We start from the raw sequence: 25,488 nt of genomic DNA on the forward strand, positions 1-25,488 counted from the left end.
ATTTTTCGGGACCAAACTAATCTTTCATTAAATACCGGAATTCGTTAAATGCAGAAAGGTAAAATCGTGGTTATACTGTGTTATTTGTAAATGGTGTAACATAATATTTTGTTGGTCTTGTACTCCAAGAAGTGACGAAGGTAATTTCACTTGCATCGAACACGCATATTTTAATAATGAGTATCCTAGCTATTGCTTACACATTCTTTGTTCCTGCCTTCTTTCAATATAACCATTCAGTCATACTCATCCATTATGTAGTTCCCAGAATGAGAGGTGACGTACGTACAATGGAATATTTACTGATCTGATGAATACTTGGCTTCGTTGGTCAACAGTGATTTGGTGGAGCACGCCTTAGTAGTTCATCAGGGTATACTCATACTTTCCGGGACGTATTCTTCCCACCTTGGAGTTCTTCAATAGCCTCCACTCTCTAAAACTGGGACAAGTAATTGCAGATTCATCCAGATTGAAGCGACACGTAAAGCAGTCATATCAAGGAAAAGAAAGTACCATGTTTGATTTCATCACAAACGAATTCAGTTCACTTTGAGTTCAGCGCCCCTTTCAGCAGCGAGGCTATATGAGACGTGGACCTACTGATTAACGTGGAATCCGAACCACATGAGCTCCCACCGGGAATCGAACCCTGATCTCCCACGCCAAAGGCACATAACTCTAACCGCTTAGCCACGAAGTAGCTCCTTCATTATCACAAACGAACAAGAGAAGCATTCGTTTATTTTGAAAGATATCTCCAAGTGATTTTCTTAACATTTAATTTTTGTTTATTTAGTTGTATTTCTGTGCTCCCAGCACCTTAATATTTTATTTTGGTTTCATTTTCCATTTTTTGTTTATTTTTTATTCTAAGAGTCACGCAATGTAATCCATATTCACGATTTCCCGATACATTTCAACCTAGATAATACCAGAGTTCCACTTTGTAATAACTTGTCTGATTAATTGTGACAGTTAATGATTAATCTCTTATTAATTTCGACTTTAATTATCGGCAATTTGTTATCATGACATTCAGAGCATACAACACTTAAAATATACGTTACAATTTCATTCCCCCCTTTTTCTCAGTTACGTTCTTCCGAGTTGTAAAAATACCTACAACTAGGCTTTCTTCCAGAAAATTTTGTTCAGCGGAAGAAGGGAGGCAATCAAATTGTGTGGGAGCTGCACTGGGACATTATTTGCCAAAGGATATGTCTTATACAGGAGTGAAATGTAATTTCGTTTAGTTTTTCTGCACTCCAAGCCAACTTACTCCAGAAGTATCTCTGGTAGAACATTACTTACGACGTGCTGTATTTCGAATTTTTGTAGTGGTGTAGGGGTCTTTGCAACACAGCCTGACAAGTATGATGGTGCAAGTTTTCGTTGTAGAGTCATTGTAAAAAAATGGAACTTCATCTTGGGTTAATAACACTGATTACCAGGTTATGTGACGCGCTTTCCTCTTCTCGATAATTATTTAGTTCCGATGTCATTACACTTTTCCAGCTTCATAAAATGTGAATAAGATGAATTTAATAAACACATTGTAGGATGTCCATTTTTGTCTTGTTTCTAGTGTGTAAAAATGAAATCGATGTTGTGCTGTATGTCACCCTTTCCACGACAAAAATCGCGTGAAATTAATTTCTGAACGTAGTTTTAGCACGGGGGTTGAGATGACTTTTTGTTATTTCACTTTGATAATCAAATATCACAAGCTGAGGTAATTCATAATCAAAATACCCACCCGGGCTATAGATATACAAAATAAAGATAAATCTTTCAATTTAACGTTCCGCGATTATGCCCTTTAGACTAAGGAAGACGATGATTAATGCATGTAAATGATGGAAGAGTTTGTGGAATGCAAATATCGGAGGAAACGGGAGTACCCCGAGAAAACCCCCCGACACGATGTTGTCTGCCATAAACTTACTTGGCTGGAAATCGAAACAGAGACCGTACATATCAGAGGTAAGCACTCTACCACTAAGCCACCGTGCCCCAGATATGCACAAGAAAGCAACCATATTATTAATGAAATGATGTCCAAATTTTGAATTATAGATAACTAGTGAAAATGTGTATTAATTGTTCATAATCCTAGCAGAATAGCTGAAAGTGTTCGTTTGTTAATAAATCTTAATACGAACACTATTTGTTGCTCCACAGGTATCAAAAATTGTAATCTCACATTTAAAAGCATTTGAGGCGTTATAACCTGAAGTGCATGATTGATATGTTCTCTCAAATCCGCCACGTTTCGAACTTTTGTACGTTATGTCCTTAAATCCTCGTGGAAAAAAGTCTAAAAGTCTAATGAATACAGATCTTAGATCAGTCGACATGTCTTCCAGCCCAATGTCCGGAAATGCCTGATTCTGAGTGCTCCGATACCAACAATAACAGATTTTCTGGTATGGAGCGCACAGCGTGATGGTTAGTTGAAGCTGATCATATTGCCAAGTTTTGCCAAGCTGATCACATAAAACATGAACATTTTCCTTTCGATTGAGCATTTCCTTGAAAATGCCTATCTATTTATTTTTATTTGTTGTGTGTTCTTTTTGTATATTATTTATAGCCCAGATACTTTACACCTTACACATAAATCTTCTAATGTTAGATAACTTATATGGCAATAGTGTTGTAATAAATGATTGCAAGCTCCATAGCATATTCTGTTTGCACCTTTAATCTTTATACACACTCACCAGCCAAAGTAATAGGACTACCAACCTAATATCACGCATGTCTACCTTTTGCCTCGTAGGACAGCAGCAATGCGGTTTGGCATGGAAGTACTAGGCCTTGGTAGATGGATGAAGACATGGTGCACCACATCTGCACACATAAGTCACGTAATTCCTGAAAATTGCTCGGAAGGGACCAGTGAGCTCGGATCTGATGTCCAATGACATTCCAAGGGTGTTCAGTTTGATTAAAGTCGGGTGATTTTGGGGGCCACTGCAGTGTGATTCTCGAACCACTGCAGTACAAGTTTGTCTTGTGACAAGAACCGTGTCCTGCTGAAAGATACCATTCAAGCTGGAAATACGACTGATATGAATGGGTGTACGTGATCAGCAATGATTTGTCGGTAGCTAGGAGCCGTCATGGTGCCCCCTACACGCACTACTGAAACCATGGATGATCATGTGAAGGTTTCCAAAATTATAATGGAGCCACCACCGGCTTGTTGTTACTTTACTGTGCACGTCTCAAGCAGCTATTTCTTTCGTAGATGACTGATTATGATCCGGCCATCGATGTGATGAAAGTAGTTTCGTGATTCATCGGACCATCTAACGTTATTGCCATTCTTTAGCTGTCCAATGACGATGGGTATGTGACCAATCTAATCGTAATCGATGATTCCGTGCAGTTAACATTGGTCCGTGCAGTTAACATTGGTACACATATGGAACGTTGGTTGCGGAGGCCCGTATCTACTGTAGCAGTGTGCTCAGACCACTCTTGCTTTGTCCACTATTAAAGTGCTATTTGTGCCACAGTTTGCTGTCTAGTCTGTTTTACTAACATCGAGAATCTACGAGTCCAACTTCTTTAATGAGGTGTGGCCATCACCGCCTTATCGTTAATGGTGCTGTTTTCACCATTCTTTTTCCAATTTTGGCAGACGCTAACCACGGCAGCTCGTGGACACACGACAAGTTGCGCTGTTTTCGAGACGCATCTGGTCATCACAGTCTTGCCTATCAAACTCTGATATATCGCTGGGGGCGCGGTGGCTCAGTGGTAGAGCGTTTACCTACGGTGCTTAGGGTCCCTGATTCGATCCCAGCTCGCGCCGTGTAGACTTTGTGGTGGACAAACACCGTGCTCGTGGGTTTTCTCGGGGTTCTCCCGTTTCCTCCCACTTTCTTCATTCCACCATTTCACTCATCTCTCATCATCACCATGTCCTTTAGCATAATCGGCATAACCGTGGGACGTAAAACTTAAAGATTTCATTTTTCTGATATATCGCCAGTCTTCCGCATTCTACGCACACACACCACACAGACTGATCGAGTGAGATCACTCTCACCGTCTGGCAAATGGTTCTTCTGTGCCCCTGACTCTTACATCAACCCAACGACTTCATTGAAAAAATAGGTGGTTGGCATAATGATTTGGTCGGTGAGTGTATTTCAACATGCCTTTCAACATCGAGACTATATGCGTCGAGACGTCTGTTTAAAATAGAATCCGAAACCTTTTCGGATTTTAATCTGGTAAGGAAAGTACCCTATCGTAGGTCGAACCAGGAAATACATCCACAGAAAGCAGATTATTTTTGTCTCTTGGCCACACAGACAGACACTCATGAGACTTGGACTTACGGTTATATATTAAATGCTTGTCTTTGTCACACCTTTACTCACACTTCAAAGTTCCTCAAAATATTGCAAAATTCAAAAGATGGCAATAAAAAATATCTTGGTAATTTTCGTGTGTTTGAGAAATCGCTACTAGGTAGTAAGCCTATAGACAGCACATGTAAGACACTTTTAATTGCTGAACAGTTCGTTCATATAACATTTAACGTTATCATTGATTTGAAGAGATATTTCTTTAGAACGAGGCAAGTCCCGGCAGCAGTTATAAGTTCATACTATTAAAAATAAACAAAAAAGGAAAATCTCTGGGAACCTCAAATATCTGTTGACGTTGCTGGAGCTATAAAGAAATGAAACTGTGGTGTGGGCAGTGTTGCCACACTTGGTACAATTGTACAGTACATACCAAATTCAGTCCTTTCTGTAACTCATTGATCCGATGGTACCACGTTGACATTTTCAGCCCATTTTGTGAAAAAGTTGGTACAATTCTATCCAATTCAGCACCATTTAACAAATACTTTGTCACATTTTCAAAAATGTCAGTAACGCTTTTTCTCACGTTATTTATACTGTGGGTTGATCTCTTAAAATATGCTGTTGAAAATTCATTCAATGGCGTTGCACCGCATAACGCTACAAACTTTGTGTGTCTGTTATACTGCTTTGGTCGTGAAATAAGCGAGAATATGGTGCAATAATTTATATCTTAACATTTTATTATAACGTACTGTTTACACACGAACTCGGAGATGATTGATTTGTTCCTAGTTTTATATATTTTTCCATATATGGCCATCATACCGTTTCGGTTTATTGGTCACTTTGAATTAGAGGTGCGCTTGGTTTCCTTACAATGCATACCGAAGATAGCTGTTTTCTCTTTTAATTTGTGGCCTCTGTTATACTTCCTACATGCGAGAAAAGTTTCATCTACTTTCATAGTTGTTCGGGGTCCTCCTATTTGGATGTTTTTAAAAAGTAATTTTTAAGAGAGCACTTTCTTGATTTGGACTCTTGGAAAGGGGTTGAGGGAGTGTTCTAGAACTTTACCTCTTTTAGTTTCGTGTTATAGAGCCATGTATTACACTGATATAAAAAAAAATGAATTAAGCCCTTTTTGTTTCAATTTGGTACAGTACTATTTTTCAGCCCATTCCAGAGCTAGGACTGTGGCAACACTGGATGTGGGATAACGAGTAACTTACCCTTCAAGGAAAATAAATTTAAGAAATTAGACTGTACACATCTGAATGAACTAAAAGGAAAACATGTTTACAATAGAAAATTATATGATTATGTTAAAAAGAAAACAAAACTTAAGGTTTGGGTAAAACGTGCTATTAAGAAGTAAACATTATCATGCAGAAGTACATCATTTTGTTAAATATTATAATAATATACCGTTAGCGACATCTGAGAGGCAGGCATTCAGAATTCTCAAATGTGAAGAAACCATGAATAAACAACGCGAGACAGGTGGACAACATTTGGTAGACACTTTCCAAAGAAACTAGGAATAATAATAATAATAATAGAAAGAACAACTAAAGCATTGATGAACAAAGAACAGCTGTGGAAAGAGGTTTGTGATACTGATTTTAGAATTTCTTAAGTTTCTTAGGACTTGAATGTCTAATGCTCTGAGCGAAATAAGGTGCATTTATACCTGTATTTTGTTTCATGTATACCCAGTGGCGTATTTACGATTTTGTTTCGGGGGGGCTTTGCCTGAAAATGTGAAAATTCTGCAAGATGTTTCGTATACTTTACTATAGTAAGATTTCGAGGGGGATTTAAGTCCGGAAGGCCCCCCCCTAAATACGCCACTGTGTATACCTGAAGAAAAACGTACTTCGTACATTGTTAAACAAATAGTAACGAAAAGAACTCATTAAGCAGTGCCGTGGCCAGGGAGACACCCTGGCACGTGCTTCCTTTCTTACGACTAGGGCTAGTTATTTATTTATTTATTTATTTGCCGGCCACATAGCATCTTTTCGAGAGGATCATTAGTTTTTTTTTTTTTTTTTAACAATCATACATGTACAGAATTTGCACCTATTTCTGTTGATTAAGAAAGTACTCTCTACCCCCTTTATTTCTCAGTTTTAAAAATACGTAATTCAATCTTTAGTGTGAGTGTAGGCAGTGAGACTTTGTCCTATAATTGCCGAATCCCAAGTTATTGCTATATTACATACTTGTCACAAGAAGAAAAATAACATAGAAATCAAATTATGACAGGAAGAGTTTATCGGTCACTCAAATTTAATACTTTAGGCCTAAACTTATATAAAGCTGTCACCTTAAAATTCATATTTTTAACTTCTGTACTGCATTACCTTCAGCTTTTTCTTTCTATGACGCATGTTCTCGGAAAAATGGAATTAAATAAACCTTTCAGTTTTACGTCCCACGTGATGCCGGCTAAAGGAGATAGTGTTGATGACAAATGAACGCAATGGTGGAATGAAGAAAGTGGGACAAAACGGGAGAACCCCGAGGAAACTCACGAACACGCGGTGTTCACCCATCACAAAGCTCACTTGGCACGAGGTGGTATCGAATCACACACACCCCACGCTCCAGAGGTGAACGCTCTGTCACTGAGGCACCGTGCCCCCCGCATGTTCTCAGAGAGACAAGTGCTATAACGACAGAAAAAAGAAGCAATGTCGAAGTTCATGCACTAGACTAAGGAGGAAGCAAAAATTGATTCCCAATCTATAACTCCTTTAGCACCAATGCTTCTCCACCACCTGTCAATCTCTAAACATGTCTTCGGCAAAATGCAAACGTGTGAGTACAAGAATGCAAGAGACATGAAGACAAGACAAAACAAACCAAAGGAGATTAATTAACGTTTGTATTATTCGTTTATGTTTATGGGTAGCTTCACTGTCTGACCACGGAATTTTGTCGGACAGCTTTCAGCTATTTTCATATCTCAGAGCATATCTCATACTTGTCGAGTTGCTTCCTGTTGGTTCGGGGGCTTGAGCATCCCTGGTCTATAGAACAAGTAGACTTATTCAATTACTATCTTAGGCTTCAGAGACAATCAAAATTTTAATCACCTTACGAATATCTTTAATCTTTCCGTCTTTTTGCCAAATAAATAATCAGAAATCAGCTTTTACTGATGCAAAAATAGAACAAGATTTATGTAAAAGTGTTGGTCAGGTACGTACAAATATTAAATATTGTTCAATATTTTTCTCAGTGTTTCATGACAGCATGTTTTAAGACCCGAAGAATTATGCAGCAGGCTCTCTATTCAGATGAATCTGTAAGAACGGTTCCTTCGGAGAATATTTTTTGTATGAATAAAAACGAGTTCTTACTGAACATCAAATCAAATATAGATTATTATCATTATTATTAAAATAACTGTAATTACTAAGCCCGTTATTTTCTAGCATTCTGGACTGGAATTCGTTAATTCTTCTTGTAAGAGACTCTTAAATTGCCTCAGCACCAAAAATCTTGATTCTCAAACTAGAATCAAACCCGGAACCATGTGTACCAAGTGTGAAAAGCGTGTTAACGACTCGGTTAAGAAGAGTCATATGTATTAGAGACAGAGAGAGAAATAATTTATCTGTACCTCCCCCCGTAACAAAATCCTGCCTACGGACCTATTACTAACTAGGAGACTCACGGAACTGTCACTCACCGATTTGAATGAAACTTTGCACACTTGTAGAACATCGAAAAATAATCGACAAGTTCGGAGAAAACCGAAACCGGTTTTGGTGGAAAAAATCGAACCAGTTTTGGAGAAAACCGAAATGTCGGTTTTCGGATTTCGGTTTCTGGTTTTATAAAAACCGATTTTGCCCATCCCTAATTAACATATGTAGTGCGTAAATAAGTAAACAATTTCCTCCAGCAGAATAAAATAAAAACTATCATATTGATAAAGAACGACAAATTTTAGCGCTATAAAAATTTAGTTTTTTTTCTCGAAAACTACGCATGAGAATTTACCATCAACCATGTCATTTTGTTCAGCTCAATATCACCTATTCATTGATAATTATATGTCTCGTCTTTGCACAATATTTATAGTTAAAGAAAAGATTGAAGTTTTACAGTTACTCATAATTGAGGGCTACATCTCGTTCACCATACTCTGTCCGTAATTTCATTTTCTTGGTGTGATGATGGAAAATTTTTATAAGAGTGTGCTTCACTATCAGTTTCATCTTTAATAGGTGGCCTGATTACAGTGTCGTGCCGTGAAAATCAGCGCCCAGGGCGAGAGTATACGACGGTGCTCCCGTACATATGAGTGATGTCGATAGACCAGCAGGAAGCGCCAGCATGGTTGGCGTGAAGCATAATAAAATTTTCAAAAATAAACCCTGCTTTTCCCTGATTTTGAGCACTTTTTATTACTTCCCCCCCCCCCCTTCAATTTTACATATCGTCGTGTGAGAACCAAAGGAACATAACTCCAAGAATGGAATTTTTGTTTGCTTGGATTATGAATATAATTCTGGAAGCCCCACTTGGTGTTATTTGAGTGTTATTGAAGTTGACTTTGTCTTTGACTTGTCTGCTATGCAGTAATGTGTTCATCTTAAAAAAACAATATTTGTTTGAAAAAAAGAAAAAAAAACTTGTTTCCTCTCTCCTGTAAACCTACGAAAATCCTCTGGCTCTCATACGACGTTATGTGCACATGCATTTTCCTAACATAAGTAACATTATAGGACCACTTCCTAAAACAGGAAGAGGATTTAAGTATATACTAGTTTGTACTGATGTAAAATATTCTAAGTAATTTTTCCCCTTTTCTTTTTCGTCCCGAATTTTGCGCCCCCTTTATTCGGCACCCGGGGTCATCGCCCCGCTCGGCCCCCACGGCATGACACTACGTGGTTATCATACAGAATTATTTTTTATGTTTGCAAAAGCACGTGTTTTTTTGTCTATTTTTCGGAACCTACGCATGAGGATTCACACTAACCTGTATCATTTTAGTGAGCTCAGTTACATCTATAGGTTATATGTCATCTTTTGACTTTTTTGTTGTTGAACACTAAAATACTATTTTAGAATTAATTCGGTTGCTCATTTGAGTATGGCTCCGTCAATAGTTCGTAGTATAAACTCCTTTGGGAGCTGGACCTGGAACTGAGTTAGTAAGTAAGTAAATATTTTGCAAAAACACTTAAAGGCCTTCTCTACAGCGAATTTTAACTACCACTAATTTTATGTTTTTCTGTAATATCTTCAAAACAAATAAAAATATTCGAGAAACAGAAACGTAGTGAACTAGACAATACGATTTTGCATGTGGTACCTTTACTACAATTCACCTATCTGCTTTTGGTATGCGCTATTTATAGAACCCGCAAAAAAAAAAAAAAAAAAAAGTGCTAAATCTATCTACAGTTGGAAATCGAAAGCAAATAGATGAGTTGTGATAACGGTAGCACATGCAAAATCGTATTGTCTAGTTCACCATGTTTCTGATTTTCTATTTTTATTTGTTTTACAGATATTACAGAAAAACTCTAAAAATAGTGGTAGTTAAATTTCGCTGTAGTGAAGACCCTTAATAGCTAGAATACTCTAAATGGAAAGTAAAAAAAGTTTTCTTCCTGTGCAATCCAGTTATAAAAAAAAATAATGAAAAAATGTTTTCAATGAAATCTTACCATCGAACCAGAACTAGCAGAAACTATTATTTTTGTGTACATATTTCCTTTGCCTTGTGAAGATCATCAAGGCCATTCGTTGCATTTACTCAAGTATATTCGTGCATGCTTTCTCTTTACGTACCCCTTATAGTCTTAGTTTTCTGAATCATTTCTTATATTACTAGTGATCTGTAATTATCTGTAATTTCATAAAAAGCAAATAAAACTATGGACGGGAAAAATGTAGTTATTGTATCTGAGACGAAAACCCTTTATTATTAAATATTCTGCAAGCATCTCATCCAAGAGATGAAACTTCCAAGGACTCTGATATCATCACTTACTTGTGTTTCTGCGGATGTTGCAGTCGAAAGATCCATTCCTCTGAGGCTGTTAGAAAAGAAACATTACAATTCTGCCCCCTTTCAAGGTTAATTGTCGGATTTACTTTCACATCGTATGTCCCGTTTCATTTGTTCCAAGTATAAGACACAAGGACATACATATTTTTTTTCCCCCTTCTTGTGTTTTTGTTTACGGAGGAAAGAAAAGACAAAATTAACTTTGCTTATTCTGCAGGATAAAAAAAAATTATGTTGAGTTAGACATTTAAGCTCTTTTGTTCAGAAATTACCCAAAATTGTTGTAATATTATTTCTAATCAGGCATATTCTTTTCGAGCGCAGCAGGAAGTCAATTGGCTTCTCACTAATCTACTTAATATTGTTTATAAAGGTTGTAAACAAGAACTGCTGCGTATCAACCAAGTGAAAAAGGCTGTAAACTGATTGTAGAATTTGAGAAGTTTGTAAAATAATAATAATAATAATAATAATAATAATAATAATAATAATAATAATAATAATAATAATAATAATAATATAAATGAAATCTTTCAATTTAACGTCCCACAATTACGTTCTTTAGGCTAAGGGAGACGACATTAAAACAAGTCAATGATGATTGAAGAATAGGTGGATTGAGAAAGTGGGGGGGGGGAACGGGAGTACCCCGAGAAAACCCACAGACATGATGTTGTCCATCACAAAACTTACTTGGGCGGGGCTTGAACCAGGCACCCCACGCATCTGAGCAAAGCGCTCTACCATTCAGGGACTGTGCCGAGAAATTTGTAACAAAACTCAGTATCTGTATGGAGTAATAATTGGAAGTTGGTACACGTAGTCCTGGATTCAGTTTCCGATAGGAAAGCATTGAGCGCTTTACGGTGTTAGCGTCGCTGCTGAAAAAGTATTCAAAGCTTCAACAGACAAACAGTTGGAAGTTGGTATTATTTCCCAAAGTCTCTTAGACGTACAGTGCTTAGCTGCTTATGGCCTATATTAGGCCGCGGTAGGATGTTCGCTTCTGGCTCATTGATTCCCTACTTTGATCCCAGCCCTCGCCCAGTGGGCTTTGTGGTGAACAAACACCGTATGTATGTGCTTTCTCAAAGTTCTCTCATTTTCTCCCATCTTCGTCATTGCAACATTATAATCTATATCATTATCACAGTCTGCCTTAGCTCGGTGCATAATGTAGAAAATTAAACTAAAAAAAATAAATAATTATTTTTTCTTAAGAAAGATTTTTACTATTTTCATAGTTGAAAATAAGCGTTTTAAACTTATCGTTTTCAACGGAATGGTAGCTGAAACCCTGAGAATGTTAGGGTGAAAGTCTTTATTATATAGTAGTCCTTAGTGTCTAAATAGTTCAATGTCGTTATTACGTCCTTGAGATAATATTATTACCAAATACATACATGCCCTTGATAGCTGCAACCGAATATTTATTTATTTTATTCTTAATTCTCAACTGAAACCGTTTCAGGCGGTTTTGTATTATAATACTGGGTTTGTCTTGCAATAATTCTTGAATTGGCAATTAACAATAAAATAGGGGTAAAAGTGAAAGGGGGAACGCAGGTGGACGCCATTCCCCACTTCCAGGAAATATCTATGCCGTTCCTCCACTTCATAAAAAGATACAATGCGCATATATAGGCACGGGGATGGCGTGACGTCATGCGTAACCCTACCTTTTCAAATCCACTTTTACCCCCTAAATAAAATACTTCTTTAAATAACTTCGATGTTTTGGGGGATCTTTCCTCAACACCACTCGTGGTTACGTTCCTGTCAATTAAAATAGTTAAATATAAATTCGTAATATATTATTCAAGCAAGCTGTACAACGCTCAATAGTCAATTTTCAGTTGAGATAAGAAAGAAATTTAAAAAATCCACGAGGTTGACTTCTTACCCTGGTGATGGTGCCAATTAGTACTGGTGCTACATTTTTCTGCAATTGCTTTTAAAATTAAACTTTACACAGTAGCCTTCACTATAAGATTTTACATATATACGGTAGTGTCATAGTAACCATCATGATAGTTAACATTTTATTTCTTCATATATAGTAAGTAGCACTGTCACGTGTATACCAAGTGAAGGAGTTTAGTTTGAATAGTATGATATTTTTAATTATTTGAACCGGAAGTGGCAGTAGATTTCTACTACTAGCGGTTTAGTACAGAGATGTAGTGTGGAGATGGAATATACTCTTTGGCAGTGCCGTGCCGTGGAAAATCAACGCCCGGGGCGAGAGTATACGACGTCGCCCCTGTACACATGAGTGAGGTCGACAGACCAGCCGCGAAGCGCAAGAAAATTTTCCAAGTAAATCCAGCTTTTCTTTGATTTTGAGCGCTTTTTATTACTTTTTCCTTCCGTTTTATATATGCACACATTCATTTTCCTAACGATAGCAACATTATAGAACTCTTTCATTCGCTCAGCCGCGTGTATTCTCAGTCGGTTATCTTGAACATTCAAAAACCGACGAGTTATCATCATTGCGAATGGTTCATAGTTGTATTTTTTTCTTTATTTGAAAAAATGAAAGAAGTGAAGGAAAAATAGGGGAAAGGAAAAGGAATTGGAAGGGAAGGTGCTAAACCACAACAAGGGAAATTAACAACAAAACTGAACAGAAAATAAAGAAATAAAATAAAAATAAAATAACTAACAAAAATCAACAAAAGCTTAACTCTAAATTATGTCTTAGAGTTAATCTACGACATGTTATCTACTACAATACGGTTTCAGGTCTGGGAAGTCAACGGAAGATGCAATTAATCGATTAGTAGACAATGTAAAAGAAAAAAGATATGCAAATAAATATGTATTAGTCCTTTTTATAGATATAGAAGGAGCTTTTGATAACCTTTGGTTTCCTTCCTTATTGAATATTATTAGAAAATTGGCACTACCTGACTATTTAATAAATATAATAAGGAGTTATTTGCTAAACAGAAAAATCGTAATTTCCAAATGAAGAAGGGGACTTAGAAATCACTGCAGAAAAAGGATACCCGCAAGGTTGATTTTGGGACCTACACTTTGGGATATTGAATTCCAGTCTTGTTTAGAGCAGCTACATAAAATGAAAGAAGTAAATTTAGTAGTGGCATTCGCCGATGATGTTGCAATAACGACTACTGGTAACAGCCGTAGAGAACTTGAACAAAACACGAATAGCGTAATAGAAACATTGGAAAAATGGAGTAAGGAAAGTAAACTAAAAATTTATTCTACTAAAACTAAATATTTAATCTTCGGGACATAGTTGCAGCGAAATCCAATAATTAAATTGAATGGTAAAACAATAGGTAGAGAACAGAAAATTAGGTATCTTGGATTATTATTAGATGATAAATTAAATTTTGATGCACATATAAAATACATAGCAAATAGATGAAATGATATTGCAAATAAGCTAATAACGATTACAAAAAATAAATATAGATTACCTTTAAAAGTAATCAAACTATATCAGGAAACAATACTAGCAGCTGCAATGGCATATGCTTCAAGTGTATGGATTGAAAGAACTTTACAAAATAAAACCTACAAGAATAGAATAAATAGACCACAAAGGAACTTATTAATGAGGCTAAGTGGAGCGTTTTCAACTACATTCCATAGTGCATTATGTATAATATTAGGAACGAAACCCATGAATTATGTAGCTTTACAACGGGCAGCAAATTATTGGTCAAGAAAAGGAAATAATGAGAAAATTAGAGAAATATTTGACAAAGAATTAAAAGACAAAAATGAAATAAATAGCCACATTATACAAACGTAGAATAATCAATGGCAAAAGTACGACGGAGCACACAGGGTGCATCAAATTTTTCCAAATGTAGATGATAGATTACAGATAGGACATTTAAACCGAACCTTCGGAATGATTCATTTCTTAACAGGACACGGACCTTTCGATGAATTTCTTCACAAAATAAATGCAAGACAAACTCCAAATTGTGACTGCGGGGAAATTGGCACTCCTAAGCACCACATAATGCGGTGCCCAATACTAGAAGATACTCTGAGATTAAGAGAAAATCTACGAGGACAGCCCCTACAGAAAATTTTAATGAACAAAGAAGATTGTGAGAAACTAAGGAAACTTACAAATGAGTATTCTGAACTAAGGAAACAAACTTACATAAGGAGACGAGAGTGAGTGGAAAGTGTGAAAGAAAAAGGGAATGGGTGAGGTGTTCTCGGGCCGGAAAAAAGATTCCAGGATGGGAAACACTGGAAAACCGTGTATTCCACCGGAAACAGGAATGTGTGACTAGCATCTCCAGCCTAGGTACTGGATAGGAGTTCCGGTGCGATGTGAAGTGTGAGACGTGGATGAGTGAATGTTCTTGTGGTGGCGGGTCCTTGAAAGGGAAGTGGAAATAGGGAGCTACCGCTCCGGCGTTGAGTAAAATTGGTGAAGATGGCTTTGGGATACAACGGACCGGGTTTCACACTAAGTGCTCCAAGTGGACCCTGGACCCAGACCATTAGGAACCGATGAGAACACTCAAGAAACCTTGCAAGCGGTAGAAAACTTTATGATAAGGCCAGTAAGGAACAAAGAAAATATTAATTTAGTAAATAAAACAGGTGACAAACCAGTAAGTACAACACTAAAATACAGGAGAGAAAACCTGAGTGAAATAAGTACAATATATAGGGAAAACCAAGAAATTAAAGTGGAATAAATTAGTGAATTTACCTAGGTAGTGTTGAAAGCATTAGTGAAAGTAGTAGTACTAGTAGGAAGTATTATTTCCAAAGTATGATAGTGAAAAGTGTAAGTGTAAGTGAAAATATCAATGGAAATAGTGTATTAATAAAATTATAGTGTTAGTGAAAAACCTTTTCAGTTGAAAAACCAAGGAGTGTATAAAATACCGCACAGAAGAGAAACCAAAAAAGAAAAAAGATACAGGGGAAAGCCATAAACATACAGGAAAACCAAACACAAGAAGAAAGAAGAAAAGAAAAGATGATGCCGAAGAGACAATCACACACACATTGACATAAAAGCAAAACAAACAAAACACACAGAGAAACATACACCAACCATAAGACATAATTATAGGACATATTCAAAGTAATTTTTCCTTTCTTTTTTTTCTTCCCTTTTCTTTTTCTCCCAAATTTTGCGCCCCCTTACTTCGGTTCCCGGGGCCGTTGCCCCGCTTTTCTTCCCCATGGAACAGTACTGCTCTTGGGACGCTTAATTGATTATAGAAAACCGCTTCTCGCTATTTGTTACCGTTTTCACTGTATAGCGATCAGCGTTAAAACCGGAAATTGTTGATTTCTACCGCTTAAGAGAGAAGATGGTTCCTATTCTAAGAACGCTGAATTAATTTCATAATTCAGTGCCTAATTTATGAAAACTACGATTTCCCTAGTTCCTGCTTACAGAGGCCTCATCCGATTAGTTATCGATGGAAATGAAAAATTCTTTTTTCTGCTCCATAGTTTCCAAGCTACTCCAACTAAACAGAACATCCATATGTATGAGCTATGAGTCCATTTACATGTTTTGCAAAAACATCTGGCAACACTGTGTGGTTCCTAGTGTACTTCAATCGTTGCTTCCTAGTTTAAAAATATATGCATGAACAGAGCTTTATTTTGGTATAACCATTATTTGTGTATCGCTTCAGGTTCAAAAGTTCCACTATCCCAAACTCCGGATTGAATTGTATATTGGACACCCTGTACTATATTATTGACATCTACGTATCTTCAGATTTGATTTATTATTTAAAAAAAAGATACAGACTTGAATGACTTGTGTATGGATGCAACAAGTTAATTTGCGTTCTCTTAGTAAGTTCTCATGAGGTTTTATATATATATATATATATATATATATATATATATATATATATATATATATATGTTAACCAAAAACCTTCCCGTGGGAGATAATTCCTGTCTTAAACTTGGGAAGGTTGAGGTATACGAGGAACGTCATTTCAGAAGATTGTTGGATCTAAAACTAATCTCGAATACTCTAACGTAACGTCTAGAAACAAAGAGTACTTAATCATATTTGCCTGCTTATTATTTTAGTGAATAATAATGCATTGACAGCAGAGTAATTAGAAGATGATTAACAAATTTATCAATTATCATCTCTTCCGAGCTATGTTAATTATAATTTACAATCCATTCATCAGACTATAAATTCAAGTTTGTTACTGTTTAATGTGATTTTTCTCATTATGGGTTTGTTAAAAATGTATATATTTTATTCTCTTCCGACTTACGTGTAAGGAGATTATCTCGAGTTAATTTATAACCAAGGAGACAACAGTTTGAAGTGGAACAAATCAAGAGATTTATCTGTGATTACAATTGGTTTGTAAAGCAGTTATTTCATTCACAATTTTGCAAGTAAATTAATGGTTCTCGTGCTTAATGTTTCCTCTGTTGGTTTGCTAAGAATGTACTACTGTACTCAGCATACTCTCGGTGAACTTGTTGCAGATCACTCATTCGACAGAAGTCTCAAAACGAGGAATTGCATTTGCAGCTTTGAATTGAAAAATTTTTCCATTACCATCGTGATGCTAGGGCTTCTTTTGATAAAATGTATAAAATAGATCCTTTGTTTAAAAAGACTATTTGTTTTCCTTAAGCCTTCGGCACGTCTACAAAGTACCTGCATACTAGCGACATCTCTTGTCAGGTAGGAAGTAGCGCATCTAGCGACAACTATTAGCCGGACTTTGAAGTATTACTGTAGAAATTGGGTGTCTGACAGAGTAAGGCGTCTGTGCGATATCTAATTTTTTGCCTAGATGTTTATGCAACCCGCCACTCCTAAATGTATTGAAGTTTGCATATTACCGGTACTTACAGACGAAAAATGCGATGAAATCTTTCAGTTTAAGTCTCACCTATATGCCGGCTAGGCTAAATAAGACGGTGATGATGAGAAATGAATGGAATGGTGGAATGAATAAAGTGGGAGAAAATGGGAGAACTTCAAGAGAACCCACGCACACGGTGTTTGTCCTCTACAAAGTTCACTCGGGGCGAGCTGGGATCGAACCAGAAACTCCACGTTCCAGAGATGAACGTTCTACCATTGATCCACCGCAGATCTACTTATTTTATTTTACTTTTATATATTTTTATTTTTATTTGTTTATTTATTTTTTGTTCTTAAACAGGATAGTATTAAATTCACCCCTCTTTCCGCCTTCACGAAGCCTTACACACTGGGCCTTATTTTGGTTTAAAATAGGGATGGTCAAAATTTTCCGGAATCGGAAATTTCGCTTTCCAGATTTCGGAAAACATCCAGAATTTTTCCGATTTTACTTTTCGGATTCCCGAAAGTAAAAATTCCAGTATTGGCTATCCTTAGTTAAAAAAAAAAAAAAAAAAGTTTTTAAAAAAGTCCGACGTAGACGTAATATTTTCACTTCCATTTCCTGGATCAGAATATCCGCCGATTACTTGTAACAATTATATTAGTCAGTTTTATAGCAGATTTTATACACATCATCTTTAGTTAAGATTATATAAATTTTGAACGCACTTACGTAAGGGTAATGTAGTGGTTAGTGGTAAAAGCGTTCATGTTTAATGCTAACAAATTCTGATTCTATTCCAGACCGTGTGAACTTGTGGTTGACAACATCGTATCTGTGTTTTTTTTTTCTATTTTCTCTCATATTCGTATTCTGCTAATTCGTCCAGTTACTGTTGTGTCGTTCACACCAGAACACAATAGTTGTTCACTTGCGTTTGAGTTTAACGTCCCTTTTAGCACCGAGGCTATATGAGACTTGGGTTTATAGTTTGCCTCAGCCCAAAACGCGTAATGGTGTTACTTTAAACTAAAATATACCATTTTATTTTTCATTAGTACCTAAATAAGAAATGTACTTATATTGGTTTAAGGCAGTGGTTCTCAACGTGGGCGTTCCCGTTTCCAAAGAAGGCACTGTAACAAAAAAGGAGCGATTGAGGGCGATATACCATTTAGGGGGAAGTCTGAGATTTCATGTTTTCTTATTGGGCGAAAGCCACTGTGCATTTTACAAAATTAGCAAAAGTTTAGATTTTCTTCTCCAAATAATAATGTTTATTCTTCAAAGCTGATTTTAAGAATTAAAGTGTTGTTCTGATTCTTGGACTGCGAAATTAAAATACCGCTAATTTTACAGTAATTATGTGATATCTTCAAATAGATAAAAGATAATCGAAATGTGGAACAAGAGCGCCCTAGACAATATAATTTTACATGAGATGCCGTTATCACGACTCTCTTATCTGCTTTCGATTTCGAGCCATTTTGAAAATCGACATTTATTTTCGCGTTTCTAAACGGCTGAAAACGGAAATCCACTAGGTGACTCGTGATAACGGTACCTCACGCACAATAATATTGTCTAGGGCGCTCTTGTTCCACATTTCAGTTATCTTTTATCTATTTGAAGATACCACATAATTACTGTAAAATTAACGGTATTTTAATTTCGCCGGGATGAGGCCTCTTAATCTTGTGCATGGATGGATCAGGTTGAGATGACGGGCGGCGCTCAGGAAAATCGCATTCACCCAAGGGGGCGCTAGGCTTGAAAAGATTGCCGAAACACTGGTTTGACATATGTATTGCTACATTTTATTCATTTATTTATTTTTACCGACATGTCTCGTGAAAGACCTATTTTATATTAGCTTTGCTTGTTGCATTAACGTTATAGCAGTTGCTTGTCACATTATAGCAGGTGACAATTCGCATTTATCTTCCTTCCATATGAATTGGAGGTCTGCACGAGCCGGAATTTTTAACCCGGGTCCAGCTCGGTACGGCCCGTGAATTTATAATGTGAGGCCGACCCGAGTCCGAAATATGATTTAGCATTTAGGCCCCAGCTCGCGTGATAATCAAATGAGCCCGAATTACAGAAACTTAATAATTAAGGCAAAATTGTATTTTTATTGACAGCAATTAGAGATTTAATTTTGCAGTTGCTTTAAAAGTTCTCCAGAAAGAACGGCCCCTGGGCAGTAAATATCGTTGTACAGTATATTTACAAAGTTAGGCCCGAAAAGGCCCGAGAAATATCGTATATTTAAAAATTTACTGCCCGGGCCCGAAGTGTTTTATGCTTTGCAGGTCCGACTCCGGCCCGAGCCCGTGCAAACCTCTAATATGAATACATTCTACTTGGCTTTATATTAGTAACTTAATTTCAGGCTTTGCTTGGTACGGAAGAGGGCAAGAACCCCGCACCGACACAAGTAGCTTCGTGTTTTTCGTTAGTATATTACTATGCTACTAATTAAAATGTATATTTATTTCAAACCTCCTTTAGCAATGCACGTGCTTTGTATTGAGGCTTAATTCTTTGTTACACTGTTTTTAGGGTAAATCAAAGATTAGTAGACAGATTCGTTTATGCAATAACATGGTCACACATAGGTTGATCAAATAGACACTAGCTGCAGTTATACACCTATTGTAATGAGGTGACATATTACAAAGCTCACAGAAGTCAGGTTGGAGCTTCTAGTAACAAACTAATACTTCATTCGGAAGTACTATACACTTAGCCTTCTTCGCCTGTGAATAAAATCCAAATCGTGCATTACGATTAGGTTTAGGAATTAGATTTTTGGACTTTCTGCAACTATGGCCATGTTAGCCTATCAGGTATGAGGGATGACATTCCTCGGCGAGAACAGTGTCTAAGTAAGTGGGGAGGAAGAAAGGAAGGAAGCGGCCTGGGACCATTGTCTTAGGTACCATCCCGGAATTTTATAACGACTCACCAAGGGTAGTCGTCAACCTGGTTCGATCGATGATATATGAATCTCGAGTGGTAGTAATAGTTTGCATGTAAAAATATCTTTAATAATTATACATATTATTATTCTAACCTTTTCTATCAAAATTATAAAGTCGATGAACGGTATCAAATGGTTTATTAGTTGATACACTTTTACGTATTTTCATTCAAATTGTCATGCACACATACAAGATGATTAGGTATCCATGAACAACTACATAGCAACTCAAAACATAACACTAACCCATAATATATTTTTTTTTACATATATTAAAAACATTCTTCTTTTGTTATTATTAAATTAACATTCTATTAAGTATATTGCTTATGTATGAGCACTTTCTGCCCAAGGTGCAGGTAATTATTAATCTATCCAAAGTATTTCGTTATAATTTGTCTGGTGTGACTGAAGATAATCCAGGAAAACCTCACTCAGGTCACTTTTTTGACTGACAAGTCAGGGTACCCAGGTGTAACACGCCGATTGTGATAAGATTGCACAGACATAAAGAACATCGAAAAAGAAGCGACACATATTTTTTTTATATCGGCCAACAAGCACATTGAAAGGGTCAAATAGGGGCATAAAAATGGGGTCAAAATGAGATTATGTGGAATATAGCGAGAACGAGAAGAGATACCGGAAAAGTTTAAATGTACGAAATACTACCCATAGTCGACGCAGTTCAATAAGGTAGAACGCACCCATGAGAAGAGAGCAGAACATCCGAAAATGGACCAATCACATGTACAACATTATCACAGTGTGTTACTGAAATGAGCGAAAAGGGTGATAAAGAGCAGGAAGAAAGTAGAGAGGAAAACAGAAAATACGTGTTTTTGCTTTTGGTGCATATCCTGCCCGTATGCGATAGAGATGCAGATTTATCTCAATGTCCGAAGATGGGATAACACGTAGGAAGGATGCAAACGCCGTTCGTATAGACAGCCAGCGAGACAGCACTGTGCGGTGGGTTGCATATATCGCGTAATGAGAACAACGATTAGATGGATGTTGGGAACGAAAATGTGTGTAGGCAGTAGTAACACAGAAACAAAATTGTTACTATTACTGTTATGTTGTACGCGTATTTTCGTAGTGATATAATGTTGATACTCATGTGTGGTACTGATATTAATGTTGCTGTTTATCTTACGTATGTGGACCACCTGGACGGTGCTATGAATTTTTGTTCCCATTACCCGATATATGTAACCCACTGCGCAGTACTGTCTCGCTGGCTGCCTATACGAACGGCGTTTGCATCCTTCCTGTGTGTTATTTTCGCATATGGGCGATGAATGCACCCAAAGCAAAAGCACGTATTTTCTGTTTTCGTTTCTTCTTTCTTCCTGCTCCTTATCACCCTTTTCGCTCATTTCCGTAACACATTGTGACAATGTTGTACACGTGATTGGTCCATTTTCGGATGTTCTGCTCTCTTCTCATGGGTGTGTTCTACCTCATTGAATTGCGTCGACTATGGGTAGTATTTCGTGCATTTAAACCTTTCCGATATCTCTTCTCGTTCTCGCTATATTCCACATAATCTCATTTTGACTCCATTTTTATGTCCCTATTTGACCCTTTCAATGTGCTTGTTGGCATATATATATATATATAAAAAATACGTGTCGCGTCTTTTTCGATGTTCTTTATGTCTGTGCAATCTTATCACAATCGGCGTGTTACACCTGAGTACCCTGCCTTGAGAGTGTCCCCATCGGCTATAGAACCCAATCGTGCAATAGTTGAAACTTGTTGACAATTAGTGTTACGCACGAACCGAGAAATTTCTCGCGTCATCTCGAACGAGAAAAGAAGTGCGTTTCTAAATTCGAGACAACACGAGACATCAAGAGAATTCTTGAATCGTTTTCAAGGTGAGAAATTTCATAAGTCTCATGGACAAGAGACCCAAGTCTTAAATCACAAACACTGTTTTAGTGTCACTTGATTCATAACATAGAAACTAAAAATTGTTAATGTAATTATACGAACATGGTGAAGAGTATTTATCGATGTTTAAAGATACGCAAGTCGTTACACAGTATACTCCAATAACAAATATGATCCCCTGCGTAGCGTAGTCGCTAACGTGCTCGCATTTGGTGCAAGCGGTCCTGGGTTCTATTGATCGTACCTAACATAATGATCTCAGGCCGCTTGCCCATTCACTTCTTCCTCCCCAATTCACCGGGCAATGTGCTCGCCGAGGGACGCCATCCCTCATAAGTGACGGGCTAACATGACTAGATGACGAAAGCCCAGAGATCTACCAACCTAATCCAATAATAAATATGCTTTAAATGTTGTATCACACCCTTCCTGGACTTCTTTTGATGCAGAAAGATTCTGATAACTTCTAGTTGAAATTAAGAATAAAGACATTACATAAATTTTGTACATATATTTACATACACGACGAGACGACAAAGAATTCCTTGAGGATTGAGACAAGATTCTACAAAAAAGATTGAGTAATTAGGGATGATGCCTCTCGTGATTGGCGCTTGATCTCTCTAGGGTGATATGAGACACCCAGGTTTATCACCAGTCAGAATCCGATCAAGAGAGGCGTCTCCATTTGTGTAATATGGTGTCAAGAATATCAATGCAGTATCGCATTCTCTTGCGTTTTGTGTTGGTCAGAGTTGCCGCAGAACTCATCATGCACACATTTTGATGTAGGCGAGATGTTTCAATACAGTACTTCTTTTGTCATAGGTACCCTTGTTTTCATTATTTCATCAGTCTACAACAAGACGAGACGATCTTAGACATTCGGCCTTATTTATCGTTTCGTGGGCAATACTATCAACAATAATAAATAGAGGTGTATATATATAATTACACATGTATGAGTGAACTTCATGTAACATTGAACATAAATGAAATAAAGATTAGGTTTAAAGAGCAGAAATACAGAAGTGCTGTAAATGTAATGGGTGATCAAAAATTTACTAAATATAATATAATATAATATAATATAATATAATAAATTTTTGATCAGCCACTACATTTACAGCACTTCTTCTGTATTTCTGCTCTTTAAACCTAATCTTTATTTCATTTATGTTCAATGTTACATGAAGTTCACTCATACATGTGTAATTATAGAGCAGAATTTCCCCATGACAGTCATGACAGTATTAACTGGTGGGTTGTTTAGAGTTTAATGTCCTTTTTATTAACACCTAGGCTATATGAAACGGGACCTACTGCTTAGGCCGGCCGTATGTTAGGAAAGATAAAGGATGGAGTAGTTATTCTACTTGTCAATAATATTAGTGTAAAATTATGTTCACTTAACGTAAGAAATACGTGTATTTCACTATAGAAAACAAATCGAAAAGAAAACAGAAAAAAAGAAATGAAAGTATAATACACCAAATTGTATACGGATAATCGCCGTAACCTTTTTAAGTATTAACCTGTAACCTTTAGTTTTTGTTCTATTGAGAGCAACTATTCACTTTGTTATGTTGCAAGATTGAAGCATTTCTTTTTATCCTTTTTGCAGGTGATTCACGACGTGCACATCGAACCCGCCCACATAGTGAAGAAAAGAAGCATCGATCAGCCATTACGAATATTATTATACTACGATGAAAGCGTCTACAGGTAAAAAAATAATCTCATTTCTTTTTCCTTTTTTTTGGTATTTTAAGAAAAGGGAAATAGGTCACCTGCGAAAATCTTTTCGATATTAGAAATTTGTACAGATAGTCATTGGCCTCTCTCTCTCTCTCTCTCTCCTTGTAAAAAAAAAGAAGAAAAAACTTTGAATGTGGTTGGAAATGAAAGTTCTTAAAATCATTCTAAATATACTTTATTTTATTTTATTTTATTTTATTTTATTTTATTAGCTCTTTACAATGAATTTACATTCTCCACCGACTCAGCAAACAAATAGCTACACGCAATCGGGCCCACACGCGGTGGCTCAGTGGTAGAGCGTTCACCTCTGGTGCTTGGGGTCCCGGGTTCGATCCCAGCCCCGCCAAGTGAACTTTGTGGTAGACAAACACCGTGTGCGTGGGTTTTCTCGGGGTTCTCCCGTTTTCTCCCACTTATTTCATTCCACCATTTTATTCATTTCTCATAATCACCGTCTCCTTTAACCGGCATAACCGTGGGACGTAAAACTCAAAGATTTCATTTCATATACAGAATCCAACTTTCGAAACTCCAGGACTATTGACTATGGTAATTTTCTATGAGCGAAAAATTTGAGCGATTTTGGATGAGGACTGAGGACTCATAAAACAAAACTGATATATATATATATATATATATATATATATATATATATATATATATATATTAGGGATGGGCAAAACCGGTTTTTATAAAAACCAAAAACCGGTTTCTATAAAAACCGAAACCCGAAAAACCGACATTTCGGTTTTCTTCAAAACCGGTTCGGTTTTTCACCGAAACCGGTTTCGGTTTTCTCCAAAAACCGGTTTGGTTTTCACCGTAACTGGTTTCGGTGAAAACTTTTCGAAAACACATAAGACTATTTCTGTGGAAATGGATTCGGTTTCCGGAGAACAACGAAACACCATTCTGGTCAGAAATAGAACAAATTTTGAAAAAAAAAAAAACGGAATCGGTTTTGAAGAAAACCGAAACCGGATCAGGTGAAAAACTGAACCGGTTTTGGAGAAAATTTTCAAAAACCGGTTTCGGTTTTTCTAAAACCAAAAACCCGGTTTTTGTGCCCACCACTAATATATATATATATATATATATATATATATATATATATATATATATATATATATATATATATATATATAATATCTCAAACAATGGATACGATCGATCGTCCTAGGGTTTTTAAGTTTGGATTCATAACAAAATACATTGAATCCATAGCCTGAGGTCCGGTGCACAGATTTGTGTGTGTGTGTGTGTGACTGTGTTATCAATAATACTACTTTATTTTACTTCCTAAGATATGTTTTTTGCGAAAGATAGTTACAAATATCCAAAATACTTCTTTATTTCCTGACCTATGATCTGTTTACGAATCAGTATACAAGAAGTGGCCAATCCGTTACACTCATACACCCGTTACCCGTTACTATACGCTGAGCCGCTAGTGTTAAGTTATTGCTAACCAGAATTACCTAATACATAATGGTTAACCATACCTTAAATAGTGCCAGCCTTGGAGTGTTAAAACAAAGACAGCGGCCATTTAAAAGGTTAATGCATTTGGAAAAGTTTAATCAATTTAACTTAGAAACATCACTAACTGCAGTAGCACATTCAAAATTATGCTAAGACAAAATA

At 36.7% G+C, this 25,488-nt stretch overlaps 1 protein-coding gene across 1 annotated transcript in view; it reads left to right on the top strand.

Annotated features, from left to right (window-relative positions):
- Positions 1 to 25,488, top strand: part of Invadolysin (leishmanolysin-like peptidase, invadolysin) — a 390,958-nt gene that overhangs the window by 257,302 nt on the left and 108,168 nt on the right. Inside the window, exon 2 of the mRNA XM_081735983.1 lies at positions 23,708 to 23,808. Within this exon, the coding sequence (XP_081592109.1) occupies positions 23,708 to 23,808 (101 nt within the window). The remainder of the gene's footprint in view (positions 1 to 23,707; positions 23,809 to 25,488) is intronic.

The sequence above is a fragment of the Thermobia domestica genome, chromosome 13 (genome assembly GCF_964235325.1).
Source record: "Thermobia domestica chromosome 13, izTheDome1.hap1.1, whole genome shotgun sequence".
Taxonomy (NCBI): Eukaryota; Metazoa; Arthropoda; class Insecta; order Zygentoma; family Lepismatidae; genus Thermobia; species Thermobia domestica.